Source organism: Meles meles, chromosome 7, assembly GCF_922984935.1.
Source record: "Meles meles chromosome 7, mMelMel3.1 paternal haplotype, whole genome shotgun sequence".
Taxonomy (NCBI): domain Eukaryota; kingdom Metazoa; phylum Chordata; class Mammalia; order Carnivora; family Mustelidae; genus Meles; species Meles meles.
The window spans coordinates 112,715,593-112,731,164 of NC_060072.1; the positions used below are offsets into that span (position 1 = coordinate 112,715,593).

General features: G+C 39.3%; 1 protein-coding gene across 2 annotated transcripts in view; it reads left to right on the forward strand.

Moving 5' to 3' along the window:
• The window catches only part of USP18 (ubiquitin specific peptidase 18), an 81,112-nt gene that overhangs the window by 43,377 nt on the left and 22,163 nt on the right, over positions 1-15,572 (forward strand). For both annotated transcript variants that reach the window (XM_046010820.1, XM_046010821.1), the window contains one exon: positions 15,216-15,347. In XM_046010820.1, coding sequence (XP_045866776.1) covers positions 15,216-15,347 — 132 coding nt within the window. The remainder of the gene's footprint in view (positions 1-15,215; positions 15,348-15,572) is intronic.

Here is a 15,572-nt window from a genome sequence, read left to right on the forward strand (position 1 = left end):
TACATATATATGTAGTGTATATATATAGATCACCGTTTTTTTCATGCTCTTTACTATTCATGCTGTAGAAACATGGTATCTTAAAAATGACTTATATGGACTGGTTTTTTCATGCTCTTTACTATTTATTCATGCTGTAGAAACATGGTATCTTAAAAATGAGGCCTACAACAGACACATGAAAAAAATGTTCCACATCACTCAGCATCAGGGAAATACAAATCAAAATCTCAATGAGATACCAGCTCACACCAGTCAGAAGGGCTAAAATGAACAAGTCAGAAACAACAGATGTTAGTGAGAATGTGGAGGAAGGGTTGGTGGGAATGCAAGCTGGTGCAGGCACTCTGGAAAACAGTATGGAGGTTCCCCAAAAAGTTAAAAACAGAGCCACCCTATGGCCCAGCAATTGCACTAATAGGTATTTACCCAAAGGACACAAGCATCATGATCTGAAGGGGCACTTGCACCCCAATGTTTATAGCAACAATGTCCACAATAGCCAAACTATGGAAAGAGCTGAGATTCCATTGACAGATGAGTGGATAAGGAAGAGAGAGAGATATATCTACCAATTTAAATTAAAAAAATTTCACTATATCAGAAACTAATGATGTACTATATATTGGCTAGCTGAACACAATGAGAAATTTAAATTGAAAAAATTAAAAATAAAAACTGAGGGCTAATAATATAATAGCTCCTATATAACATGGTTTCTTTACCTTATTCAGTACATATATGTTTCATAAGATCTCATTTTCTGTTCTTTGAGTTTTCCTTATTTCTACTTGTATACTATGAAGTATATCATAATGAAATATCTTTCCAAAAATTATTTAAATACAATGTAGTTTACATATAGTTTCAGGGGTAGAATTTAGTAATTGGTAAGTTGCATATAACACCCAGTGTGCATTACATCAAGTGCCCTCCTTAATGCCCACCACCCAATTACCCTTTCCTCCAACCCACCTCCCCTCCAGCAACCCTCCATTTGTTTCCTGGAATTAAGTGTCTCTTATGGTTGGCTCCCTATTTTCATCTTATTTTATTTTTCTTTCCCTTCCCCTGTGTTCATCTGGAAGGAACTAGAGGGTATTATGCTAAGCAAAATAAGTCAGGGAAAGACAATGCCTTATGATTTCACTTGTATGTGGCATTTAATAAGAAACAAAACAGATGAAATAACATCTTAAAATTTTCAACTAATGAATCATCAAATGTTCTATCAAAAACTAATGATGTACTACACCCTGGGTAATTGAATTAATTAGTTAATTTTAAAAGATTTTATCCATTTATCTGACAGAGAGACACAGAAAGAGAGGGAACATAAGCAGGCAGAGTGAGAGGGAGAAGCAGGCTTCCCACTGAGCAGGCAGGCCGATGCAGGGGTCAATCCCAGGACCTGGGACTATGACCTGAGCTGAAGGCAAGTGCTTAATGAGTGAGCCGCCCAGGTGCTCCAGCTAATTGAATTTAAATAAAAATTTTTTCCACTTAGAAAGACATTGTGTTTGAAAATCTTGAATATATACCAAAATAGCAAAGAATTATACAGTGAATCCCCATGTCCATCAAGCAGTTTAAACGGTATCAAAACCCATGACCAATCTAGCTTTACCAACATAACGTCCTCACCCTCTTCTTTCTCCAGCCCCCCTACTGGATTATTCTGAAGCAAGTCTCAGACTCTGCCCTTTCATTTGAAGTATTTCATTATGTCTTTCTAAAGGCTAAGCTCTCTTTCTCTAGATGTAACCAATTCTATCTCATAATTTCTATCATTTTAAATTTTAAATTTTAATTCCAGTATAGTTACCGTACAATATTATATTATATATTATACATATAATTACACAATATATGTATTATATATATAAATATATATTTTATATATATAAATATATAATATATAAATATAAATATATATATAAATATATATATAATATATATAATATATATATTATATATATATAATATATATTAAATATATATATAAATATATATATAAATATATATATATATAAAATCAGGTGTATGATGTAGTGATTTAACAATTCTATACATTACTCAGTGCTCATGGTGATAAGTGTACTCTTTTTTTAAAGGTTTTATTTATTTATTTGACAGAGAGAGAGAGCACAAGCAGGGAAGTGGGAGAGGGAGAAGCAGACTCCCTACTGAACAGGGAGCCCAACGTGGGGCTCGATCCCAGAACCTTGGGATCATAACCCAAGCTGAAGGCAGTCACTTAACCAACTGAGGCACCCAGGAGCCCCAAGTGTACTCTTAAAAAATTTTTTTTTTTTGATAAGGGTATTCTTAATCCCCATCACCTCTTTCAACCCATTTCCCACCTACCCACCTACCAATCTACCCAAACCATATGTTTGTTCTCCATGGTTAAGAGATTTTTTCTTGGTTTGTCTCTCTCCTATTTTTTTCTTTGTTCATTTGTTTTGTTTCTTAAATTCCAAATATGAGTGAAATCATTTTTGTTATATTTAATTTTTATTTTTTCAGTGTTCCAGAATTCATTGTTTATGTACCACACACAGTGCTTCATTTTTTTAATGGCTGAGTAACATTCCATTGTGTGTGTATGTGTGTGTATATCACATCTTTATCCATTCATCAAGTGATGGATACTTGGGCTATTTCTATATCTTGGCTATTATAAATAATGTTGTTATAATCATCGGGGGCATATACCTCTTTGAAGTAATGTTTTGTATTTTTTTGGATGAATACCCAGTAATGTGATTATCAGATTGTAGAGTAGCTCCATTTTTAACTTTCTGGGGGAATCTCCATATTGTTTTCCACAGTGGCTGTAACAGTTTTCACTCCCACCAACAGTGCATCTCATAATTTCATAATATCATTGATGCCCAGCCAATACTTAGATTTGTTTTTTAAAATTTTATTTATTCATTTATTTGAGGGAGGAAGAGATAGAGTGAGAGAGACAGCATATGCAGAGGGAAGGGAAGAGGGAGAGAGAATCTCAAGCAGACTCCCTGCTGAGCACAGAGCAAGATGTGGGACTCTTTCAAGACCCTGAGATCATAACCTGAGCCAAAATCAGTAGTCAGGCATTCAACCAACTGAGCCACCCAGGCACTTCAGAACCAATTATTTTTGAAAAATATTAATTTTTCCCAGTGTCAAAACTCACGGTGGTTTTTTTTTCTTTTTTTTTTAATTTTTAAATTCATCATTATTATTTTTTTTATTTTTTTTAAATTTATTTTTATTTGTTTATTTACAGCATAACAGTGTTCATTGTTTTGGCATCACACCCAGTGCTCCATGCAGTACGTGCCCTCCCTATTACCCACCACCTGGTTCCTCAACCTCCCACCCCCCCCACCCCCCTGCCGCCCCTTCATAACCCTCTGGTTGTTTTTCAGAGTCCATAGTCTCTCATGGTTCATATCCCCTTCCAGATTCCCTCGACTCCCTTCTCCTCTCCATCTCCCCATGTCCTCCATGTTATTTGTTATGCTCCACAAATAAGTGAGACCATATGATACTTGACTCTCTCTGCTTGACTTATTTCGCTCAGCATAATCTCTTCCAGTCCCGTCCATGTTGCTACAAAAGTTGGGTATTCGTCCTTTCTGATGGAGGCATAATACTCCATTGTGTATATGGACCACATCTTCCTTATCCATTCATCCGTTGAAGGGCATCTTGGTTCTTTCCACAGTTTGGCGACTGTAGCCATTGCTGCAATAAACATTGGGGTACAGATGGCCCTTCTTTTCACTACATCTGTATCTTTGGGGTAAATACCCAGCAGTGCAATTGCAGGGTCATAGGGAAGCTCTATTTTTAATTTCTTCAGGAAACTCTACACTGTTCTCCAAAGTGGCTGCATTAACTTGCATTCCCACCAACAGTGTAAGAGGGTTCCCTTTCTCCACATCCTCTCCAGCACACGTTGTTTCCTGTCTTGCTAATTTTGGCCATTCTAACTGGTGTTAGGTGGTATCTCAATGTTGTTTTAATTTGAATCTCCCTGATGGCTAGTGATGATGAACATTTTTTCATGTGTCTGATAGCCATTTGTATGCATTCTTTGGAGAAGTGTCTGTTCATATCTTCTGCCCATTTTTTTTTATTTGTTTATTTACAGCATAACAGTGTTCATTGTTTTGGCATCACACCCAGTGCTCCATGCAGTACGTGCCCTCCCTATTACCCACCACCTGGTTCCTCAACCTCCCACTCCCCCCCACGCCCCTGCTGCCCCTTCATAACCCTCTGGTTGTATTTCAGAGTCCATAGTCTCTCATGGTTCATCTCCCCTTCCAGTTTCCCTCAACTCCCTCTCCTCTCCATCTCCCCATGTCCTCCATGTTATTTGTTATGCTCCACAAATAAGTGAGACCATATGATACTTGACTCTCTCTGCTTGACTTATTTTGCTCAGCATAATTTCTTCCAGTCCCGTCCATGTTGCTACAAAAGTTGGGTATTCGTCCTTTCTGATGGAGGCATAATACTCCATTGTGTATATGGACCACATCTTCCTTATCCATTCATCCGTTGAAGGGTATCTTGGTTCTTTCTTCAGTTTGGCGACCGTGGCCATTGCTGCTATAAACATTGGGGTACAGATGGCCCTTCTTTTCACTACATCTGTATCTTTGGGGTAAATACCCAGCAGTGCAATTGCAGGGTCATAGGGAAGCTCTATTCTTAATTTCTTCAGGAATCTCCACACTGTTCTCCAAAGTGGCTGCACTAACTTGCATTCCCACCAATAGTGTAAGAGGGTTCCCCTTTCTCCACATCCTCTCCAGCACACGTTGTTTCCTGTCTTGCTAATTTTGGCCATTCTAACTGGTGTCAGGTGGTATCTCAATGTTGTTTTAATTTGAATCTCCCTGATGGCTAGTGATGATGAACATTTTTCATGTGTCTGATAGCCATTTGTATGTCTTCGTTGGAGAAGTGTCTGTTCATATCTTCTGCCCATTTTTTGATATGATTATCTGTTTTGTGTGTGTTGAGTTTGAGAAGTTCTTTGTAGATCCTGGATATCAACCTTTTGTCTGTACTGTCATTTGCAAATATCTTCTCCCATTCCGTGGGTTGCCTCTTTGTTTTGTTGACTGTTTCCTTTGCTGTGCAGAAGCTTTTGATCTTGATGAAGTCCCAAAAGTTCATTTTTGCTTTTGTTTCCTTGGCCTTTGGAGACATATCTTGAAAGAAGTTGCTGTGGCTGATATCGAAGAGGTTACTGCCTATGTTCTCCTCTAGGATTCTGATAGATTCCTGTCTCACGTTGAGGTTTATCCATTTTGAGTTTATCTTTGTGTACGGTGTAAGAGAATGGTCGAGTTTCATTCTTCTACATATCGCTGTCCAGTTTTCCCAGCACCATTTATTGAAGAGACTGTCTTTTTTCCATTGAATATTTTTTCCTGTTTTGTCGAAGATTATTTGACCATAGAGTTGAGGGTCCATATCTGGGCTCTCCACTCTGTCCCACTGGTCTATGTGTCTGTTTTTATGCCAGTACCACGCTGTCTTGGTGATCACAGCTTTGTAGTAAAGCTTGAAATCGGGTAACGTGATGCCGCCAGTTTTGTTTTTGTTTTTCAACATTTCCTTAGCAATTCGGGGTCTCTTCTGACTCCATACAAATTTTAGGATTATTTGCTCCAGCTCTTTGAAAAATATCGGTGGAATTTTGATCGGAATGGCATTAAAAGTATAGATTGCTCTAGGCAGTATAGACATTTTAACAATGTTTATTCTTCCAATCCAAGAGCATGGAACAGTCTTCCATCTTTTTGTGTCTTCTTCACTTTCTTTCATGAGTGTTCTGTAGTTCCTCGAGTACAGGTCCTTTACTTCTTTGGTTAGGTTTATGCCCAGGTATCTTATGGTTCTTGGTGCTATAGTAAATGGAATCGATTCTCTAATTTCCCTTTCTGTATTTTCATTGTTAGTGTATAAGAAAGCCACTGATTTCTGTACATTGACTTTGTATCCTGCCACGTTACTGAATTGCTGTATGAGTTCTAGTAGTTTGGGGGTGGAGTCTTTGGGGTTTTCCATATAAAGAATCATGTCATCTGCGAAGAGAGAGAGTTTGACTTCTTCCTTGCCAATTTGGATACCTTTTATTTCTCTTTGTTGTCTGATTGCCATTGCTAGAACTTCTAATACTATGTTGAACAAGAGTGGTGAGAGTGGGCATCCTTGTCGTGTTCCTGATCTCAACGGGAAGGCTGCAAGCTTTTTCCCATGGAGGATGATATTTGCTGTGGGTCTTTCATAGATAGATTTTATGAAGTTCAGGAATATTCCCTCTATCCCTATACTTTGAAGCGTTTTCATCAGGAACGGATGCTGGATTTTGTCAAATGCTTTTTCTGCATCAATTGAGAGGACCATGTGGTTCTTCTCTCTTCTCTTATTGATTTGTTCTATCACACTGATTGATTGCGAATGTTGAACCAACCTTGCAACCCAGGGATGAATCCCACCTGGTCATGGTGGATAATCTTTTGAATGTTCTGCTGGATCCTGTTTGCTAGGATCTTGTTGAGAATCTTTGCATCCATATTCATCAGTGATACTGGTCTGAAATTCTCCTTTTGGGTAGGGTCTTTGCCTGGTTTGGGGATCAGGGTAATGCTGGCTTCATAAAAAGAGTCTGGAAGTTTTCCTTCTGCTTCAATTTTTTGGAACAGCTTCAGGAGAATTGGTGTTATTTCTTCTTTGAAAGTTTGGTAGAATTCCCCAGGGAATCCGTCAGGTCTTGGGCTCTTGTTTTTTGGGAGGTTTTTGATCACTGTTTCAATCTCATTACTATATATCAGTCTATTCAGGTTGTCAATTTCTTCCTGGTTCAATTTTGGGAGTTTGTAGCTTTCCAGGAATGCATCCGTTTCATCTAGGTTGCTTAGCTTATTGGCATATAACTGTTGGTAATAATTTCTGATGATTGTTTCTATTTCCTTGGTGTTAGTTGTGATCTCTCCCTTTTTATTCATAATTTTATTAATTTGGGCTTTCTCTCTTTTCTTTTGGATTAGTGTGGCCAATGGTTTATCGATCTTATTGATTCTTTCAAAAAACCAGCTTCTAGTTTCATTGATATGTTCTACTGTATCTCTCATTTCTACCTCATTGATCTCTGCTCTAATCTTGATTATTTCCCTTCTTGCATGTGGAGTTGGTTTGATTTGTTGTTGATTCTCCAGTTCTTTAAGGTGTAGAGAGAGCTGGTGTATTCTGGATTTTTCAGTGTTTTTGAGGGAGGCTTGGATGGCTATGTATTTCCCCCTTAGAACCGCCTTTGCTGTATCCCATAGGTTTTGGACCGAAGTGTCTTCATTCTCATTGGTTTCCATGAATTGTTTAAGTTCATCTTTGATCTCCTGGTTGATCCAAGCATTCTTTAGCAAGGTGGTCTTTAGCTTCCAGGTGTTTGAGTTCCTTCTGAACTTTTCTTTCTGATTGAGCTCCAGTTTCAAAGCACTGTGATCGGAGAATATGCAGGGAATGATGTCAGTCTTTTGGTATCGGTTGAGTCCTGCTTTGTGACCCAGTATGTGGTCTATTCTGGAGAAGGTTCCATGTGCACTTGAGAAGAATGAGTATTCTGTTGTTGTAGGGTGGAATGTTCTGTATATGTCTATGAGGTCCATCTGGTCCAATGTTTCATTCAATGCTCTTATTTCTTTATTAATTTTCTGCTTCGATGATCTGTCTATTTCTGAGAGAGGCGTATTAAGATCTCCTAGTATTATTGTATTCATATCAATATGACTATCTTGATTAATAGTTTTCTTATGTAATTGGGTGCTCCCATATTGGGAGCATAGATATTCACAATTGTTAGATCGTCTTGGTGGATAGTCCCTTTAAGAATTATGTAGTGTCCTTCTGTATCTCTGACTACAGTCTTTAGTTTAAAATCTAATTTATCTAATATGAGAATCGCTACCCCGGCCTTCTTTTGAGGCCCATTGGCATGAAAGATGCTTCTCCATCCCTTCACTTTCAGTCTGGGTGTATCCTTAGGTTCAAAATGGGTCTCTTGTAGACAACATATGGATGGGTCCTGTCGTTCTATCTAATCTGCAACCCTGTGTCGTTTCATGGGCGCATTTAGGCCATTCACAGTGAGAGTGATTATTGAGAGATAGGTTTTTATTGACATCGTGTTGCCTTTGAAGTCTTTCTGTCTGTAGATTGTTTCTATATTTCTGTTCAATGATATTCTTAGGATTTTTTCTCTTTTATAGGACCCCCCTTAATATTTCCTGCAGTGTCGGCTTGGTGGTTGCATAGTCTTTTAAGCCTTGCCGGTCTTGGAAACTCTTGATCTCTCCATCCATTTTAAATGTCAGTCTTGCTGGATAGAGTATTCTTGGTTGCATGTTCTTCTCATTTAGTACTCTGAATATATTTTGCCAGCCCTTCCTGGCTTTCCAGGTCTCTGTGGAAAGGTCTGACGTTATTCTAATGGGCTTTCCTCTGTATGTAAGAAGCTTCTTTGTCCTAGCTGCTTTTAAGAGGGTCTCTCTTGAAACATAATTCCCCATTCTAACTATAAGGTGCCTTGAGGACTTTCGAGAATCTAAAATCTTGGGAGGAAATCTTTCTGCCTCTAGTACATGAACGTTGTTTCCATTCGTGAGATTGGGAAAATTTTCATAGACAACTTCTTCCACTATATCTTCTAGACTTCTTTCTTTTTCTTCCCCTTCTGTGATTCCAATAATTCTGACGTTGGAACGTTTCATGGCATCCTTTATTTCCCTGATTCTGTTTTCGTGGCTTCTGAGCTGTTTGTTCCAGGCTTCCTCCTGATCCTTTCTCTCTATCTGTTTGTCCTCCAGATCACTAATTCTATCTTCTGTCTCAGTTACCCTAGCTGTTAGAGAATTTAGATTGGATTGGAACTCATTGAGAGCATTTTGAACATCATCCCTGGTGGCTTTCAGTTCTGCCCTAACATTGTGAACATCATCCCTGGTGGCTTTCAGTTCTGCCCTAATCAATTCTGTTTGGTCATCCATGGCTTTCTCCAACCGAGCTATTGCCTGGATAATTGTTAGTCTGAATTCCTTTTCTGACATATTGTCTATGTCGATAGCCATTAGCTCTGTTGCAGAAGGCCCATCCTCTGTGTTTTTCTTCTGTTGGGTATTCCTCCTCCTAGTCATTTTGGTAAGAGGTGACTAAACAGATGCAGCTGGACTTATCGATTGTGGTGCAGTCAATGTGCACCCTGGAACGCTTCTGTGCAATCAGGATTCCCCACCCAAATGAGAGAAAAAAGAGAAAATAAAAAGAAATAGAGAAGAAGAAAGAAAAAAAAGGGGAAAGAAAAAAGGAAAAAAAAAAGAGAGAGAGATAGGAAAACAAGGGAAGATAAAAGAGAAGGCTCAGCCCAAATGGGCCACAAGGTAAGATTTGTGGAGTATACAAACAAAAACAGACAGACAAAAAGAGTGATAAAAATATATGACAAGAGAAAAAAATATGTATATATAAGCAAAAAAAAGGGAAGAACCTCATCAGAAAGAACCCCAAGTATAAGATTTATATATTATCAGGACAAACACAAATTCACAGAAACACTGACAGAAGGAAAAATTGGGAGAGTGGTTATAGATTCTCAGTGTGGGTGAGGAAGGTTATTTTGATTCTTCCTGAAGGTTTCTTGATGTTTTTGTTAAGGGACTCAACTTTCCTAAGTTACAGGGGGATTAGAAACTGGTTTGCCTATAGGGGTAGCATTGATTGGGGAAAGGGGATTACCTTGAAGTTTAACTCTATATGTATAGTAGAAAATAAGAATTAAAAAAGAATAAACTAGACTAAACTAAGTTAAAATTAAAAAAGAATTAAAAAAATAGAAAAACAAAAGAAAAACACGGGTGTATGTATCAAAAAGTTCAGGTTAGAAGGTTATTAAAGAATTTGATGCACTGGACATCTCAGTGTGATGGTAAATAGGTTAAAAAATTATCTGTATGTATAAAAAAAATAACCAGGATATCGGTAAAGAGTTAAAAATAAAAGTTGTATTTATGAAGTAGTGGTGGTTGTTCTCTTGTAGTCTTTTTTTTTTTTTCTTCCTTCCTGGTTGGTTTTCTGGGGGCGGGGCCTGCCACGTGGGTTTTCAGACAATGATGTTCCCTGAGTTAGGTCCTCCCGCTCCCCTCAAGGGGGTGAGCTCTTTTTTTTTCAGGAAACTGTTTTTTTCATCCTTTTGTTCTCTGGGGGTTTTTATGTTCTTTCATCTGCTTTCTCTCGCCTTGACAGCTTTTGATGGTTTTTGGAGGTTTAGAGGAGAGCAAACAGCACCCCAACCTCCCTCTCAGAGAGAAGCCTCAGACTGTTTTGCAAAAGCTGCTGGCAGAGTCGGTTCTGAGTCACTGTCCCTGGGGATGTAGGAGCTCCTCATTGTACCCAAAACCAGGGCAGTGGTGGCTGTCTAGGCAGCTCCAGACCGACCGCCAGAGAGGTTCCGAGCAGAGATCGCACACTGAGATTTTCCCGCTGTCCGGGGCTGGGGATGTCTGGTTTTTCCGGCTGCCAGAGCTCCAGGCTAACGCCTATGAGCACCTATCCCAAGGGAGGGTGTGGGTCGCGCGCGTTTCAGGATTGCCATCTGGCCAGGCTCCCAGCCCCTCACAGGAGCCAGACCCCACTCATTCTCGGGCGCGCTGGGGTTCAGGTGCACTGGCGGCTCAGGGACGGAGACCTGATTTCTCCGCCGCACTCTCTCTGGCTCCGTGCCAGGGGAGGCTGTCCTGGGTCCGGGGACTTAGGTCCCTGACCTTAACCGCCCGGGTTCCCACTATTCCCCCCCACGATCCTTTGCTCTTTGTTTTTTGAGTGCTTTCAACCAGACTCCAAGTTAATGCTGGTCCCCAGACGCAGAGCACTCTCGTGTTGGGGTGTTACTTTCCAATCGGTCACCTCTGGTGGCTCCCTCCCCCTTTTGTTTATCTTCTGATATCAGTCCGATGCTTCCAGTCTGCTTTACCTGCCACTGGCGTCTTCTGCTCCAGTAGAGATCCAGACGTGTGTAATTCTGATCTCAGGCTGATTTCATGGGTGGTCGGAGTTCTTTGGTAGGTAATCAGCTCACTTTAGGGTACAGGTTGAAATGGTGCCTCCTCTTACTTCCCCGCCATCTTGACTCCCCTTCCATCATTATTATTTTTATTATGTTATGTTATCCACCGTACTGTATGTAATTAGTTTTAATGTAGTGCTCCAAGATTCATTGTTTACATATAAGACCCATGCAATATGTGCCCTCCTTAATACGCATCACTGGATTACCCAATCCCCAAGCCCTTCACTTCTGTAATCTCAGTTTTGTTCCTGGCATCCAGAGTCTCTCATGGTTTGTCTCCCTCTCTGATTTCTTCCCATTCGGTTTCCTCTTTCTTCCCCTGTGGTCCTCCATGCTATTCCTTATGTTCCACTTATGAGTGAAACCATAAGATAATTTTCTTTCTCTGCTTGACTTATTTCACTTAACATAATCCCCTCCAGGTCCATGCATGTCGATGCAAATAGGGGGTATTCATCCTTTCTGATGACTGAGTAATATTCCATTGTATATATGAAACGCATCATCTTTATCCATTCATCTGTTGAAGGGCATCTCAGCTCCTTTCACAGTTTGGCTATTGTGGACATTGCTGCTATGAACATTGGGGTGCATGTGCCCCTTCTTTTCACTATGTCTGTATCTTTGGGGTAAATACCTAGTAGTTCAATTGCTGGATCATAGGGTAGCTCTATTTTTAACATCTTGAGGAATCTCTATACTGTTTTCCAGAGTGACTGTACTAAGCATGCATTCTCTTCAACTGTGTAAAAGGGTCCCCCTTTCTCCACATCCTTGCCCACACTTGTTTCCTGTCTTGTTGATTTTTGCCATTCTATCTGGTGTAAAGTGATATCTCAGTGTAGTTTAGATTTGTTTTTCCCTAATGGCTAGTGATGTTGAATGCTTTTTCATGTTTCTGTTAGCCATTTGTATGCCTTCTTTGGAGAAGCGTATGTTCATGTCTTCTATTTTTGACTGGATTACTTGTTTTTTGGGTGAGTTTGAGAAGTTCTTTATAGATCTTGGATACCAGCCCTTTATGTCATTTGCAAATATTTATGTCATTTTCAAATGTCTTGTCCCATTCCTGGATTGCCTCTTAGTTTTGTTGACTGTTTCCTTTACTTTGCAGAAGCTTTTTATCTTGATGAAGTCCCCAAAGTTCATTTTTGCGTTTGTTTTCCTTGCCTCTGGGGATGTGTCTGCAAGAAGTTGCAGAAGAAGTTGGCTATAACCAAGGTCAAAGAGGTTGCTGCCTGTGTTCTCCTCTAGGATTTTAATGGATTCCTGTCTTGAATTAGGTCTTCCTTCAACCTTGAGTTCATCTTTGTGTATGGTGTAAGAGAATGGTCCAATTTCATTCTTCTGCATGTCACTGTCCAATGTTTCCAGCACCATTTATGGAAGAGACTGGTTTTTTTTTTTTCCATTGGATATGCTTTCCTGCTTTGTTGAAGATTAGTTGGCTATAGAGATGAGGGTCCATTTCTGTGATCTCTATTCTGTACCATTGATCTATGTGTCTGTTTTTGTGCCCATATCATGCCGTCTTGTGTACCAGCTTTGTAAGATAGCTTGAAGCCGATCACTGTGATGCCACCAGCTTTGGCTTTCTTTTTTCAACATTCCTCTGAGTGTTCGGGTCTTTTCTGGTTCCATACAAATTTGAGGATTATTTGTTCCTGCTCTGTGAAAAATGTCAATGGTATTTTTTTTTTAAAGATTATATTTATTCATTTGACAGAGAGAAAGATCACAAGCAGGCAGAGAGGCAGGCAGAGAGAGGGGGGAGCAGGCTCCCTGCTGAGCAGAGAGCCCAATGTGAGGCTTGATCACAGGACCCTGAGACCATGACCCGAGCCGAAAGCAGAGGCTTAACCCACTGAGCCATCCAGGTGCCCTCAATAGTATTTTAATAGGAAATGCCCTGAAAGTGTAGATTGCTCTAGGTAGCACAGACCTTTTCACAATGTTTATTTTTCCAATCCATGAGCATGGACTGTTTTTCCAACTCTTTGTGTCTTCTTCAATTTCTTTCATAAGTATTCTGTAGTTTCTAGAATATAGATCCTTTACCTCTTTGGTTAGATTTATTCCCCAGGTATCTTATGGTTTTGGGTGCTATTGTAAATGGAATCAATTCCCTAATTCCTCTTTTGTTCAGTCACTTTGTTAGTGTATATAAATGCAACTGATTTCTGTACACTAGGTTTGTATACTACCACATTGCTGAATTGCTGTATTAGTTCTAGTAATTTGGGGGTGGAGTCTTTTGGATTTTCCATAAAAGGTATCATGTCATCTGTGAAGAGAGAGAGTTTGACTTCTTTGCCAATTTGAGTGCCTTTTATTTATTTTTATTGTCTGATTGCTGAGGCTAGGACTTCTAGTACAGTGTTGAACAAAAGTGGTGACAGTGGCCCTCCCTGTTGTGTTTCTGACCTTAAGGAAAAAGGTCTCAGGTTTTTCCCCATTGAGAATATGTGTGCAGTGGGCTTTTCATAGATGGCTTTATGATGTTGAGGTATGTTCCCTCTATCCCTGTATTTTTAAGAGGTTTAATTGGGAAAGGATGCTGTATTTTGTGAAATACATTTTCTGCATCAGTCGAGAGGATAATATGGTTCTTGTCTCTTCTTTTGTTAATATGATCTATCACATTAATTGATTTGTGAATGTTGAACCACCCTTGCATCCCAGGAATAAATCCCACCAGATCATGATGAATAATTCTCTTCATGTGCTGTTGGATCCTATTGGCTTGATCTTGAGTATTTGTTCATCCATGTTCATCAGGGATATTGGTCTATAATTCTCTTTTTTGATGGGGCCTTTGTCTGGTTTTGGGATCAGGATAATACAGGCCTCATAGAGGAAGTTTGGAAGTTTTCTTCCCATTTCTATTGGAACAGCTTCACTAGAAAAGGTATGATTTCTTCTTTAAATGTTTGGTAGAATTCCCCTGGGAATCCATTTGGCTCTGGGCTCTCACTTTTGGTGAGGTTTTTGAGTTACTATTTCAATTTCCTTGCTGGTTATTGGTCTGTTTGGATTTTCTATTTCTTCCTGTTTCAGTCTTGGTAGTTTATAAGCTTCCAGGAATTCATCCATTCCTTCTAGATTGCCTAGTTTGTTGGCATATAACTGCTGATAATAAGTCTAATAATTTTCTCTATTTCCTTGGTATTGGTCATTATTTCTCACCTTTCATTCATGATTTTATTAATTTGGGTCTTTTATCTTTTCTTTAGATTAAGTATGGCCTGACATTTTTCAATTTTCTTAATTCTTTCATAGAATCAGCTTCTAGTTTCATTGATCTGTTCTGCTCTTCTAGTTCCTATTTCACTGATTTCTGCTCTATATTATTTCTCTTCTCCTGCTTGGCTTAGGCTTTATTTACTGTTCCTTCACCATATCCTTTCTGTGTGACTAACTGGAATTTAAATAAAAACTGAAAGTATAAAAAAATAAATAAATTTCTAATTCTTTTTTTTAAAAAAGATTTTATTTATTTAAATGAGCAAGAGAGAGAAAGCATGAGCAGGGGGAGGGGCAGAGAGAGAAGCCGACTTCCCACTGAGCAGGGAGCCTGACACAGGGCTTGATCCCAGGACCCCTGGATCATGACCCAAACCAAAGACAGACACTTAACCAACTGAGCCACCTAGACGCCCCTAAAGTTCTAATTCTTGACTTGACCTTTGTAACCACACCTTGTGACTTCCCAGCACCCTCCATGCCTCCCATTTCCTCAACATGTTCTGTTGTGCTGTGCTGCCAAGTCTTTGGAATTTTGGGGCCTATTTGAGTATATCCCCTACTTAGAACTTGTCTGCTAGTCTTGTTCATCCTTCAAGATCAATTCAAGCATGTCTTCTCTGGGGAGCTTTTCTCAGATGATTATTTCTTCTCCTTTTTTGGTGCATGGCATTATAATTGTGCCTTAATTAATCATGAGATTTTTGAGTTCAAAGTCTATTTTCTAGCCCCCTTGAGTACTAGTGCCTGGAATGTGATGAAATAATGTTTCTTTATTCTAGACTACAGTTAGAAAAGGAGGCATGATGGGTGAATAATTTTGTACCTTATGTCCTTTCAGCTTGGAAGACAGTATGAACTCTTTGCTGTGATTGCCCACGTGGGGGCAGCTGACTTTGGTCATTACTGTGCCTATATCCAGAATTCTGTGGATGGAAAATGGTTCTGCTTCAATGATTCCAATGTTTCTTGGGTGAGAACATTGTCCAACATTTCCTCTTGTCCTGGATTAGCCACCTGTAATAAATTTTGACAGGACTAGATGGGTCCTTAAGGTCAACACACATTGTGGGCCAGTTCTCTCTTTGTGTAGGGTCTTTAAACAGTCCTTTTCTTTATAAAAAGCTTTTTAAAATTAAAGTACAGTTGACACAATGTTACCTTAGTTCTAGATGTACAATACGGTGATTCAACAAGT